The 13,883-nt window shown below is 40.0% G+C and overlaps 1 protein-coding gene across 1 annotated transcript in view; it reads left to right on the top strand.

Moving 5' to 3' along the window:
- The window catches only part of slc1a7a (solute carrier family 1 member 7a), a 71,808-nt gene extending 64,733 nt beyond the window's left edge, over positions 1 to 7,075 (top strand). The window contains exons 9-11 of the mRNA XM_034103798.1: positions 4,396 to 4,530; positions 4,809 to 4,908; positions 6,546 to 7,075. Of these exons, the coding sequence (XP_033959689.1) occupies positions 4,396 to 4,530; positions 4,809 to 4,908; positions 6,546 to 6,812 (502 nt within the window). The 3' untranslated portion in view covers positions 6,813 to 7,075. The remainder of the gene's footprint in view (positions 1 to 4,395; positions 4,531 to 4,808; positions 4,909 to 6,545) is intronic.
- The last annotated feature ends 6,808 nt before the right edge of the window (positions 7,076 to 13,883 follow it).

Below are 13,883 nucleotides of genomic sequence, written 5' to 3'. Positions count from 1 at the left end.
GAACCTGGAGTCGAGGCTAGCTTTTCTCGCCGTTTGTAGTTTCAGTGCTAAGCTAAACTAGCAAGCTGCTGTTTGTGACTTCATATCAACCGTGCAGATAATAGAGTATGCAGGGTATCAATCTTCTCAGCCTTCTTTTGGAAATAGAATGAAATAATTCACACCAACTCTTTATGCACAGATTCTTATCTCAATATAAATTGAACGAATGAGGAAAACCTTTGATAGTGTGAGGATATAAGCTATAAATTGCATCTGAGTCAAAAAATAGAGCAGGCATACTTGTTTTTTCAGTGCAACATTTGAATGAATCTAACGTCACACATTTAGCTTAATTCTAAATTAATAACAAATATTATGGGATTTACTAGATACACATATATGTAAATGTCACAGATTACATCTCATATGAGCTCCTTAGTCTGATCTGATTTCTGCTAAATCGGTCTGGAAGCCCCGGGGACACAGACAGTCAGACAGACAGTCAGACAGATAAACAGTCAGACAGACAAACAGCCACACAGACAGACAGACAGTCAGACAGATAAACAGCCACACAGACAAACAGACAGACAAACAAACAAACAGACAGACAGACAGACAGACAGACAGACAGACAGACAGATAAACAGACAAACAGACAAACAGACAGACAAACAAACAAACAGACAGACAGACAGACAGACAGACAGACAGACAAACAGACAAACAGACAAACAGACACACACACACACACACACACACACACACACACACACACAGACAGACACACTGACAGACAAACAGACAGACAGACAGACAGACCGAGAGACACACAGACAGACAGACACACAGACACACAGACACACAGACAGACACACAGACACACAGACAGACACACAGATAGACAGATAGACAGACAGACAGACAGACAGACAGACACACACACAGACACACACACAGATAGACAGACAGACAGACAGACAGACACACACACACACACACACACACACACACACACACACACACACACACACACACAGAGACACACAGCCACACAGACAAACAGACAGACAGACAGACACACAGACACACAGACAGACACACAGATAGACAGATAGACAGACAGACAGACACGCAGACACACACACAGATAGACAGATAGACAGACAGACAGACAGACAGACAGACAGACACACACAGACACACAGACACACAGCCACACAGACAAACAGACAGCCAGACAGACAAACAGACAGACAAACAGACAAACAGACAAACAGACAGACAAACAGACACACAGACAAACAAACAGACAAACAGACAGACAGACAGACAGACAGACAGACAGACAGACACACACACAGACACACGGACAGACACACAGATAGACAGATCGACAGACAGACCGAGAGACACACAGACAAAAACAGTCCTCTTTCCACGACTCCCTATAACTTTTTTACCACAGGAGATCAAGCCCACCCAGGTCTAAAAATGGCCTGTCCTTCCTCTGATTTCATGTCCAACAGTAATAACATTAAGCAGACCTCTCCTCATGGCTGCAGTCTGTGCCCACTCCGTCATAATCCCTTGGCGGTAAAACCCATATGACCTGTATTACTCATCTCCCTTGTCACGGCAGAATTATAATAATTTTCCTCTCTCTGCGCCCTGTTCCCGTGCCGTTTGGCGGCTGACCAAGGAGCTGCTCCATCTGCATGCCAACACAACCCCTTAACCCCCACAACCCCCCCACCAGCCCTGCAGAGGGACAGTTTGTCAGTTTGTGATCAAAAGTCCGGGTGTGGGATAAAATATCCCTTCAATCATTCTCCCTATATTATTGCAATACTTAACTTAATTAAAAAATGTAATGCTACGATTTATACATTCTATGTCATTAGAAAATGTAAAATTACAATATCATTTTCAAAACGTATTTAAAGTTTTTGATTCAAACACAGCATCCAACACATTCTACTCCGACTCATCTAGATCCTAACCCTCTGTTTTCAAAACTATTGCGATATGTTAAGTTAGGAATTAATCTAATGGTCAGCAAGTCTTGTATGTTTCGCAAGTTTTGCAAATGTAGGGTTAGCATCTAGACACGGCCACAAGGTGTGGTTTTTAGCTAATTATTGTGTTGGTCGTTGTAAAATAACGTACTTTTTATCATTCTAAGTTGAGTCAGCTGTCAATATTAAATGTCAGCTGGAGACGAAGAGCACATTCAACTCTGAGATTAAGCAATAGTGTTAAAGCTAGTAACATCTGATAAGATCTGCTGGCAATACAACAATTGTAGCCAGCAAATTCCCATTCATATGCCACACATGAGGAGCCTGAATTTGTGTTAATCAAGTACAATAAAAAATGTTTAACCTCTTAAGCCCTGAGCCTGTTTTTCAGGTTTCAGGCTCGAAAATGCCACTAACACAACAAAGACTATATCTTCACTTCTAAAAGGGGTAAATTAATAATCTTTTCTCTCAAAGCAAAGTTACATCTGTGAGTTGGATGTCAGAATCAATATAGATGTTTTTATTTTAAAGTAAATTCAGATGGAACATAGTAAAAACTTGTAAATTCTAATGTGCGCCTAAAGAAAACCCATTACTTACAGTGAAAACCACCCTTGAATGATGGGTTAGTAGACTAAAAGCTTTAGGAATCCAAACTATAACATATAATAAGTACCCTGTATCAAGATTGATGCAAGTGAAATTTGACCTTTTTAGAGAGGTTTAGACAAATAAAGTCCAGGCGGACTCACCTCTGGGTAATTTGGGAACCATCAGTTCCATTTGACCTTTTTCACTGTAAAAATCATTTTATTACATAGAATTATCACTATAGGTATTCATTCCATCCAAATACAACTGCCGAAATCGCGTCATTTGTAGGAAACAACGTCTAAGGAACCTTAATATTTTATAAACTATGAATATTTTATATCCATATAACGGGAAAAAAAACTCATTTAACTCATTTAACACAATGCTAACAGTGAGCCTCTGAATTAGCCCCGAGCGAAAAATACTAACCTATTACTGCACCGAAAATCACTCCTAGCAACCTTATTACTTATCCTAGCTGCACATCCAACACATCGTTTATGATCGTAAAGACACAGAATCTAACGGTGCCCACCTCAACACTGCAAGATACAAACTTGCGACGTTATCAACAAAAACGTACATCAAACAAGTGGCGCTAGGTACTAACACGCGCGAGGCTAACATGGCTTACCTTGGTCTGGTCTAATGGCAATGGCATTAAAACGATAAAAAAGATGATGTAGTTAATCCATAGGTTAATATCCAATGGGGCTGTGTCCCCTTTGAAATGTTCTGATAATCTATAAGCAATAAAAGTGCAATTCCGTTATCTGCTGTCCGCTCTGTGCTCCGTGCGCTCTGGGTCCTGCAATACCAGCTTCCTTACATAGTAAACAATAAGTAAAGTCTGCTGCGTAATGTGCTTACGCTGGCTGGCATTCTTTATACTTTACGCAGGACCATATCTCTGGAACCTATTGGTCGATTTGGGTGATTTACACCTTCTTCTTAACCATTACATCCAATAGAATCGATGGGCAGTTCCCAAATCCACGTAAACATTACCATTGCGGACGTAATAGAGAAGCAAACTAAGCATATCTGAAAGTACAAGCCTGTACGGCAAAACTTTATACCCAGTATATTGAATTATCGTAAAAAATTCTACGTGACACAAAGACATTGGATTAACCTTGAGCGTCGTTTTTATTCTGTTGAACACAACTTTTGATCACAAATCAAAAAAGGTAAGACGTAATTATTGTAATATTTTTTAAACCGGATGTTGTTTACTTTCTCTTTTCTGGCTGATAACTCCAGGAATTCGGGGTCGTACAGTGATGACATTACATGTGTGGAATCTGTGGAGTCTCAGCTTTAATCGGATATCTTGTTTGTGCAGTTACGATAAGTAATAAGGGCATTTCTACCGTGAGTGCTGTGCAAAAGTCCGTTAGCATTAGTTAGCATTTTTTTGATTCAACCCAATTCAAAGGCTTGGTATTACTCTTGTGTTTCTTTTAGCTACAAATAGTTCATATTGTCAGTTAGCTGAGTTTCTTACCGTTAAAAGGGTATGGAACATTAATAGTTTCATAAATGTTAAGAAGCCCCGAGACATAGTCTCGTAAAAAAAACGGTGGGAGGGGTCCACTGGGGGGACCTTCGGGCTTTTAAATAATTGAATTAAACATTTCGCCACAGTTTTTTATCGTAAACTACAAATGTTATGCTAGAATGAAGAGCTTGACAGGATGGCAAACTGCCCCACTTTCCGTTGGTTAGCTCTCACCTATGATGAGTAATTGTTACAATATCAAACTAAAATAAATGCTCCTCTCCGCTCCATCAGCATCACCGCCACGGCAGCCAGTATCGGAGCAGCAGGAATCCCACAGGCTGGACTCGTAACCATGGTGATCGTGCTGACCTCTGTGGGCCTGCCCACCGATGATATCACTCTCATCATTGCTGTTGATTGGGCTTTGTAAGTAAGGGTTCATCTTTCCAACATGTGAAGCTCTTCGACTCAGCATGTGGCTATGACGTTTGAGTGTCTTTGTACTCTGTAGCATCTTAGCATGAGTATTTTTTATATTGTATATGCAAATACCAAATTATGCATGAGTACCATACTTGATGTATTTAAAAATGTTATGCCTTTACATTGCATAACCTAAACATCTCAACCGATGATGAAAAATATCAAATTTTCCCAAGCATCTTTGACACTGTGCATTACTTTTCATCCTTTTTATTATCAAGGGATCGATTCAGGACCATGGTGAATGTGATGGGGGATGCACTGGCCACAGGCATCATGGCTCATATCTGCAGAAAAGATTTTGTCAAAGAAGGGGAGCAGGTGAGAGCCTTCATCTTAGTTTGAAAGACCTAGAGAAAAGTTCAAGGAATGTGGGTAGCCCTGACTCTAGCTCCAAAAGTTAAGACTAGTGACTATTCACTCATTTTATACTGAGAAAACTGAAATGTTAACTTAAATTAAATGTTAACAATGTCAATACATTTCACAAAACTGTATTAGGTTAGTTGAAAGCAATAATATTAAGTTGAACTCAATTATTTTGTATTGAAACTTAATATTATTGCTTTCATCTAACCTAATATTGTTATGTGACATCTGCTGATGTAATACATTTATTTAAAGTCAACGTTTCAGTTTTTTCAGTGAAGGTAGGAACCTGAAAATTATCATAATAGGGCGTAAGTGCCATATCAACAGTCTTCAATCTAACTCAATCTAAAATATTGCGAAACAAAATATGTTAGTTAAAAGAACACACTGTTAACCTGTTCAACCCGGAAGCTGCAGGGGTTTTTTTTCACGAAACTGTGTCTCAGGGCTTCTTAACATTTAAAACCTATTAATGTGTCATACGCACTTAACGGGAAGAAAGTCAGCTAACTGACGATACGAACCATTTTTACCAAAACAAAACGCAAGTCTCACAAGAAGCGTCTAAATGAGCCCTGAGCAAAAAAATGCTAACACACTTAGCACAGAACTCTAGGTATAAATACCCTTATTACATATCGGATCTGCACAAACAAGATATCGATTAGCAAACTGAGATTCCACAGATTCTAGGGGTATAAGCATCATCACTGAGCGATCAGAACTCACGACAGGGGAAGCAAACACAGACATCACAACACGGAGCTTTACGGAGCTAAAACGGGACATTGTCTTACTGTATGCTGTTGTTCTGATAAAAAGTTGTGTTCAATGGCATTAAAACGATAAAAACGCTGCTGAAGGTTAATCCATAGGTTAATCCAATGTGTCTGAAATGATTACTGATAATCCATCTTCATAAATATGTCAATAATGGAGTTTTCATATATAGTTGCTATGAGAGCTACCAGAGTGTATGACAGCTTTGAATAAACCTCTCTAAAAAGGTCAAATGTCAGTTGTTTTGCATCAATCTTGATACAGGGTACTTATTATGTTATAGTTTTCCAAAAGCTTTTAGTCTACTATCCCATCATTCAAGGGTCGTTTTCACCAAGTATTTTTTATTTTTGGACAGACACTATAATTTATACTTTTTTACTATGTTCAATCTGAATTTACTTTAAAATAAAAAGATTCTATATTGATTCTGACTTTTCTACATCCAACTCACAGGTTTATCATTGCTTTGAGAAAAAAGAGATTATTAATGTACCCCTTTTAGAAGTGAAGTTGTAGTCATTTGTTCTGGGAATGTCATTTTCGAGCCTGATACCTGAAAAACAGGCTCAGGGGTTAACAGGTTAAAGCAAATATTAGTTCATGTGGAAGGGAATTCCAGTGAGTAGTACCATAATTACTGAAGGCACCATAAACTGATAAAGAATGTATTCGTGCTATATACTTGATGATCTAAGGGACACAAAACATCCCTATGGAGCTATGGATGTAAGCATTTTGTATTAAATATATATATTTGCTGATAAATACGTGATTCCTTCCTCTTTAATCATTGCGTTCTCCAGGTGCCTCTGATCTGTGAGACTAAGCCCATGATAAGTATCCAGCAGATGATGACCTACCAGAACCAGAAGAACGGATGCTTCCAGCCCCCTCCCCCGGGCAGCAGGCAGGACCACTACCACCAAGAGGTGGCTCGCCTCATGCAGCTGGAGGAGGGCTTCCGGCCGCTGGAGAAGAGGAAACACGCCCACCCGTCGCACCACAAGAGAGAGCACAGGGACAAGGACCACTGCTCCGTGGACATGAACGGGCTGGAAACTAATGTATAGAAAGCATAAGACATGGTGACTTTAATTTCACATGCTTCGAGAAGGACTGCGGCCCAGGGCGGGTGAATGCAAGACCACCCCGGGGCGAAAAAAAAAGACGATTTTTCTTTTTTACATAACTTAAATAATGACCCGCATTTGATTATGTATGTTTGTGTGTGTACATATTTATCAGAGATGTTTTATTTGATACAAACCATTTTTTGAGGTTTCACTAACATCCTCCCAGATCTGTGAGTCAGAAAAGGAGAATATACGGAAGAGGATTAGGGCCAAAATAGTTATCGATTTTTATCTGAAAATCTTAGAATTTGAGAAAAGAAATCAGAATTATGAGATAAAAACTATGAGATTTTCATATTGAATATATAATTTTTTTTTTCTTAGAGCTCCTGATCTGGTCAAATCTCAAAAACAAATTGGCCCTCATCATTTTCCGTAAGAACACTATAGTTAATATCTGAAACATTCAAAACTTACCCCTCATATCACTTTATATTCATTATGATCTGTTGTGTTTATTGTATTATTTTATTTTGTCATTCTGCTCTTTATAATGAAACTGTTGCCTGGTTGGAGCATTCTCCCAATAAATGTACTGACTCAAAAACGCACACAACAAAGAGAAATAGAGGAACAACACCACATCATTGATAAACCTCTACTCTGGTTCACATTTAGGAAATATTTCTGATTTTGGGCAAAAAAAAAGGATTATTCACAATTTCCCATATCTTTCAGCCACATCTTTCCCTATGTTCTCTGCCTTGTTGTCCTGAGTCATAAGTGCATACTCTGCCTCATACGTGCAGCGCTGCACGGTTATTGCCAGAATCCAAGACAAAAAGATGATGAAGGTCACGATGAAAGCGAGGACGAGTGTTTGCCCTTGTGTTGGAGACATGTGAAGATCTCTATGCACCCCATTGTATTTCCTCTTTGCCTTAAACGACCAAAGGAGAAGCATGTGGGACCAGAGCACTACAGAAGCAAATGCCCAAATACTCAAAACAACACAAGGTCATACTCGGAACTCTGTCCATGTATATGTGACATATGCTGTACATGTGTGTATTTCAAAGGACTTCAAAAAAGGAGATTTGACTACCATGTGTCAAGAGCTGCCATTCTGTATTTGTAAAAAGGAAAATTTCACTGTACTGTAGTATGAAAATGTACCAACTCTGTAAAAAAAAAAAAGGAAACGTCAAGAAATGAAAAATATATAAATAATGTACAAATAGTACTATTGGAGTTATTTTTTAAATGATTTTTTGGTATGAGGTTTGTGTTACAAGAGCTGCTGGTGCAATACAGATATGACATTCCAAGAGCTAAAAACTTGTTTATTATGAAAAGAGCTTCCATCTTAAAAAGGTCATACATGTTCAAATGTCATGTTCAAACATGAGTTAATCCCAATGTAAATGTAAGCCAAGTGAGCTGTTAAATAAGCAAAGAGACTTTAAAAGCCAGTGCAATCAGGAACATGGATGGCTTATTAAATGTCGGCTCAGGTGAATCCCTACAGTATATAGAGTGGCGAAGTCACGCCCACCAACTTATCTTTCGATCCCGTTTGAATTGTGCCATGAATTACACATATGATGTTTGTCAATCTTCAAAAATTATTTCCATATCAAAAAAGTCACTGTTGAAATATAAGACTATGAAAAATACGCAACTAGAAAGACTACAAATCGCGCCGCGTAAGTGATGTCACAATTGTTTTCCTCCACTAAGATATAGCTAAGATCAGCGCCATATACGTAGATAGAATCTATCTATATGGCGCTGGCTAAGATAAGATAACTTTAACAAGATGCCTGTGTGCTTAGTACCAGGTTGTTATCATACCAGCAATGGGTCTTGCTCGTTCTTTCGCTTCCCGTCTGATGAAAGGACCAGGAGTGGCACGATCAAGTTAGCTACCTAGCTAGTAGCTAGCACGTTAGTTAGCATTACAGCGTTGTCATTTTTATTAGCCTTACTATGAAGTAACATTAAGTAAACCAAAATGTTAAACAGTAAGTCATATTTCGTGAACCCTTTGTCACCGGTGTGATCATCCTATAATACACAATTTAAGCCCCGGGGAGAAATGCTAACGCTAGCATCGGCGATCGCCGATCTTTTCTACTTCATGCTATCTACACAAATGGTTGACATTAAATATTAAAAAGACCAGGCAGTTCAGAGAGCATCAAAGGAAGGCAGGCAGGCAGCTTTGCATGACATTCTTCAGGACGTGTTTCATTGTGGTGATAGTGAGGGTTGTCAATCATTTTGTTGACAAGACAGTAGTGACGGCCGTCTTGGTGACGTATGTTGTTCTGCGAGATCAGAGATGTAGTTCATTGTGCGTTTCACACAAACAAATGTGTTACTTCACAGTTTTACGACAATTTTTTTTTTACTTGCAAAATTATCTTTTAAATTGACAAACATCATATGTGTAATTCGTGGCACAATTCAAACAGGATTGAAAGATAATCTTTCTCTCTCCATTGACTTCAATACATAATTTTTTCGAAATAAGGAGGGACTTCGCCACTCTATTGATATGCACTATGGTCAACCTAAAGTTCCCATATCAATAAAAAGTTTAAAAGTAAATATCTTATACACAGGGTTACTGTTGGCCCTGAAAATGGGCTTCCTGGTTATTAGGTATTCTTAAAGTGGTTGCCATGCTGATATAAAGAAAAATCTCTGAGCAGGAGCAACAAGAGCAGCCTTGGAGCAAGATTGGGTATAAAAACACATTTAGCAAGGCATTTTCAGAAGACTTGTGTGCAATTGCCAACCCACTGACCAAACAATCACTACAGACAGATTGAAAGGAGTGACCAAAATGAATAAGTATCTAGGAAAATGTAGCTTGCTACTTTTTGGCAATTTTTCAGTATGAATTACAAAAAAGCAGCATGACAAAATAGATAAAATAATATGACAAGCAGGAGAACTAGACTTATCAGTACAAAAAAGAGAAAGCAACCACTAGAAAAAGGGAGGAAAAAGCATGAGCTTTGTGTTTGGGTTCGATATTGTTGTTGCAGTACCAATGTGTGTGGGGGGGTGCGTGGATGGGTTTTCTTTATGAAAGGTATGGGGTGGGGGAGCAGAAAAGGAGGAAAATATATACCATATTGAGAGAAGAAACACAAAAAAAGGCACATGGGTTGACCTTGGTCTGATAATGGCAGAACTTTATGATATAATTTATTTGATTTAATCATCCACTTTTTCTTACGCTTCATTCCCTTTATTACCTCCTTGGTGTCTTGGCAATAACTCTCCTTACCAGCAGGCGGCGGTAGTGTGTATTCGTCATTCAAAAGAGCCAACCGGAAGACAGACTGCGTGATATATACAAACATATATGCGTTCCATTTTCACTCTCGTCCATCACAGACTGTTTCACATAACGACTTATAATCGAAAACATGTTGGAAATACTGGAAAATTAAAAATAATAGCCGTCTGTGTGTGCCTTCTTCACTTCCGTTTCGCTTCTCATGCACTGATTCGCTAAGCTGAACAGCCAATAAGAGTGATTTATTTTGCAGACAGCCTCCCGATTCAACAGCGGAAGGTGTCGGCACGGCCGAAAAGACATGATGGTGCTGGACACACCAATCTGAGTAGGGCGACAGGATGCTCATCGACGGCCAGACATCTATCGACGGTCGAAATTGGCCCGGTGTGGCCTTTACATGCATAATAATAAATGCATTCATAATAAATAGGCCCTACTGGCTTGTGGAACCTACACGCTGGCTTGAAAATAATAATGTTAATAATGGACCTGCTCTTAACAATGTCTTTAAACACACACTCAAATGATCAAAGCCTTATACTGCCGATTGTGTTTTATTAATAATATTCCATTTATTTTCCAGACTGTTGACCTTCACTTCTCATAGCTCTGCATGCCATTGAGCTGATTTAATTCCTGAGATGTGTCACAAATTAGACACTTCTATTATTGTTTGTTTGGCAGCTCATCTAAACTCTCCTGTCATTTCAGATCCCGCCTTCCTTCCTTATTCATGTACTTTTTATTCATGTATTTTTTCTTTTAATGTTTCTTTTATCAATCAATCAATCAATGTTTATTTATATAGCCCAATATCACAAATGTTACATTTGTCTCAGTGGACTTCACAGTTTGTACAAAATATCAGTATGACAATACGACACCCTCTGTCCTTAGACCCTCACATCGTACAAGGAAAAACTTCCGGAGAAACCCCACAGTTTAAAGGGAAAAATGGGAGAAACCTCAGGGAGAGCAACAGAGGAGGGATCCCTCTCCCAGGACGGACAGATTGATGCCGTGTGTAAATTGAAAAGATAATACATTTGCAACATAGGTAGTCCAAATGTTTGGAAATGCATGTGTGTATTATCTTTTTTATATTTTACTGTTTTGAAATGCCTTTGTCTGAATGTCTTTCATTTTTGTAAAGCACCTTGCATTACCTTGTGTTGAAAGGTGCTATATACAGTGGCGCAAAAAAGTATTTAGTCAGCCACCAATTGTGCAAGTTCTCTTACTTAAAAAGATGAGAGAGGCCTGTAATTTTCATCCTAGGTACACTTCAACTATGAGAGACAGAATGGGGGGAAAGAATCCAGGAAATCACAGGATTTTTAATGAATTAATTGGTCAATTATTCGGTAAAATAAGTATTTGGTCACCTACAAACAAACCAGAAGAGGATTGGGAGAATGTCATATGGTCAGATGAAACCAAAATAGAACTTTTTGGTAAAAACTCAACTAGACGTGTTTGGAGGAGAAAGAATGCTGAGTTGCATCCAAAGAACACCATACCTACTGTGAAACATGGGGGTAAAAACATCATGCTTTGGGGCTGTTTTTCTGCAAAGGGACCAGGATGACTGATCCGTGTAAAGGAAAGAATGAATGGGGCCATGTATCGTGAGATTTTGAGTAACAACCTCCTTCCATCAGCAAGGGCATTGAAGATTAAACGTGGCTGGGTCTTTCAGCATGACAATGATCCCAAACACACCGCCCGGGCAACGAAGGAGTGGCTTCGTAAGAAGCATTTCAAGGTCCTGGAGTGGCCTAGCCAGTCTCCAAATCTCATCCCCATAGAACATTTTTGAAGGGAGTTGAAAGTCCGTGTTGCCCAGCGACAGCCCCAAAACATCTCCTCTAGAGCAGTGGCTCTAGAGGAGATCTGCATGGAGGAATGGGCCAACATACCAGCAACAGTGTGTGAAAACCTTGTGAAGACTTACAGAAAACGTTTGACCTCTGTCATTGTCAACAAAGGGTATATAACAAAGTATTGATGAACTTTTGTTATTGACCAAATACTTATTTTCCACCATAATTTGCAAATAAATTCTTTCAAAAATAAGACAATGGACTTCCGGTAGTGATGTTGTAGGAGAAAGTCGCACGGAGGAGGTCTCCCGGTTGCACTTCAACTTTAACTTTAATATATCTGTGTAAATATCACAATTCATTCGGGAAAGTGACGCATTACAGTTATAACTTCAAGTCAGTCGTGAAATGAGTGGTTCTAAATCTAAAGCGAGCAATACGCCGAACTTCTCTGCTACTCGTGGCGGTGCAACTCCTGTAGCTAGCAAAATTGCTAAAATGGCGGCAGCTAGCTCCGGCGCTAGCGACACACCGGACACCTTTTCAATGAGCCAGCTGGTTTCTGAACTGGAGAAGCAACGGGCCTCGCTCTGGAAAGACATGTCTGAGTTAATCCAGGAGTCTGTCAAACCTTTGCAGAGCTCGGTGGACGCGCTCCGCGAGACGGTGAATCAATTTAATAAACGCCTCGTTGCTGCAGAGACCCTGGCGGGGGATAACTTTGAGCGCATAACAAGCACGGAAAAAACAGTGGAAACACTACTGACCCAGAATAAGTCTCTTCTAGATCGCCTCGACGATATGGAAAACCGGTCCCGCAGAGTCAACCTCCGGATAATAAATATACCCGAGGGCAGTGAAAAAGGCCGGGACCCGACCGAGTTCATATCCGACCTGCTGATGGGAAGCCTCGGCCCCGATGTCCTCTCCAAACCCCCGGAGCTCGAGAGAGCACATCGCACACTAGCTCCCAGATCTGGACCGGGAGGTAGACCCAGGCCTTTTGTGATATGCTTTCATCGTTTTCAAGAGAGGGAGAAGGTGCTTCGCTGGACCAGACAACACGAGCTTAAGTACCGCGACACAACGCTGTGAGTGTACCCAGACGTCAGCGCCATCACTGCAAAGAAACGAGCTGCTTTCAACAAAATCAAGCAAGCCCTCTACCAGAAAGGAGTGAAATTCAGGCTTCTCTTCCCCGCTCGCTTGCAAGTCCCGTTTGAGGATGGAACGTTCACTTTTGAGACTCCGGAGGATGCGCACGCATTCTACAACGATCGGGTGATGGGCAAAGAGTAGGGGGCAGTATGGTGTTCCTGGCGGCCACCCTCTATTGAGAGTTTCCCCAAAAGACTGTATTCCTCCGTCTGCTTGGACTAAGCCGTCTGCTCCTGCTACTGCATGCTGCCCCGTCTACTCACTGCTATGCGGTCACCTTGCACGAGCGCCGTGGTGACCATGGAAACGGGTCGGCGCGTGAGTTGTGTTTACTCTCAGTATGTTCCGGGAGCGACGTGTATAGACTCCATGTATTTTTCTTTGTTATGATGGGGACTTTGTTTACTTCCAATTGCACGGTGTGGTCGCCGCATGTGATTTTATCACCATTTTTTTCTGTTCTGATTACGATGGTAAACATGTTATGTTTGTTCCAATGAGACGGTTAGGCTATCCTATATCAGGCACTTTATTTAATTATTGCTATTATTACCTCTTTTTGTTTGCTTTTATCTCTTGCCATATGCTATCCTGCAGTAGAGTTTCTTAAGTGGGATGTTTTTGTGTTTTTGAGGTAATTGTTTAGGCAAACTTATTGACGGCTTGTTTAAAGTTGAGGACTAATGTTGCTTCACTGTAATCATATATGTTCTTTAAAATGTGGGATATTTATTTTTTTTATTTTTTTTCATATTGTTTAACTGGTTGACC

The sequence above is a fragment of the Pseudochaenichthys georgianus genome, chromosome 17, assembly GCF_902827115.2.
Source record: "Pseudochaenichthys georgianus chromosome 17, fPseGeo1.2, whole genome shotgun sequence".
Classification (NCBI taxonomy): domain Eukaryota; kingdom Metazoa; phylum Chordata; class Actinopteri; order Perciformes; family Channichthyidae; genus Pseudochaenichthys; species Pseudochaenichthys georgianus.
Note: the sequence above shows the minus strand (reverse complement) of the source record. Positions and strands in the feature narration are given on the sequence as shown.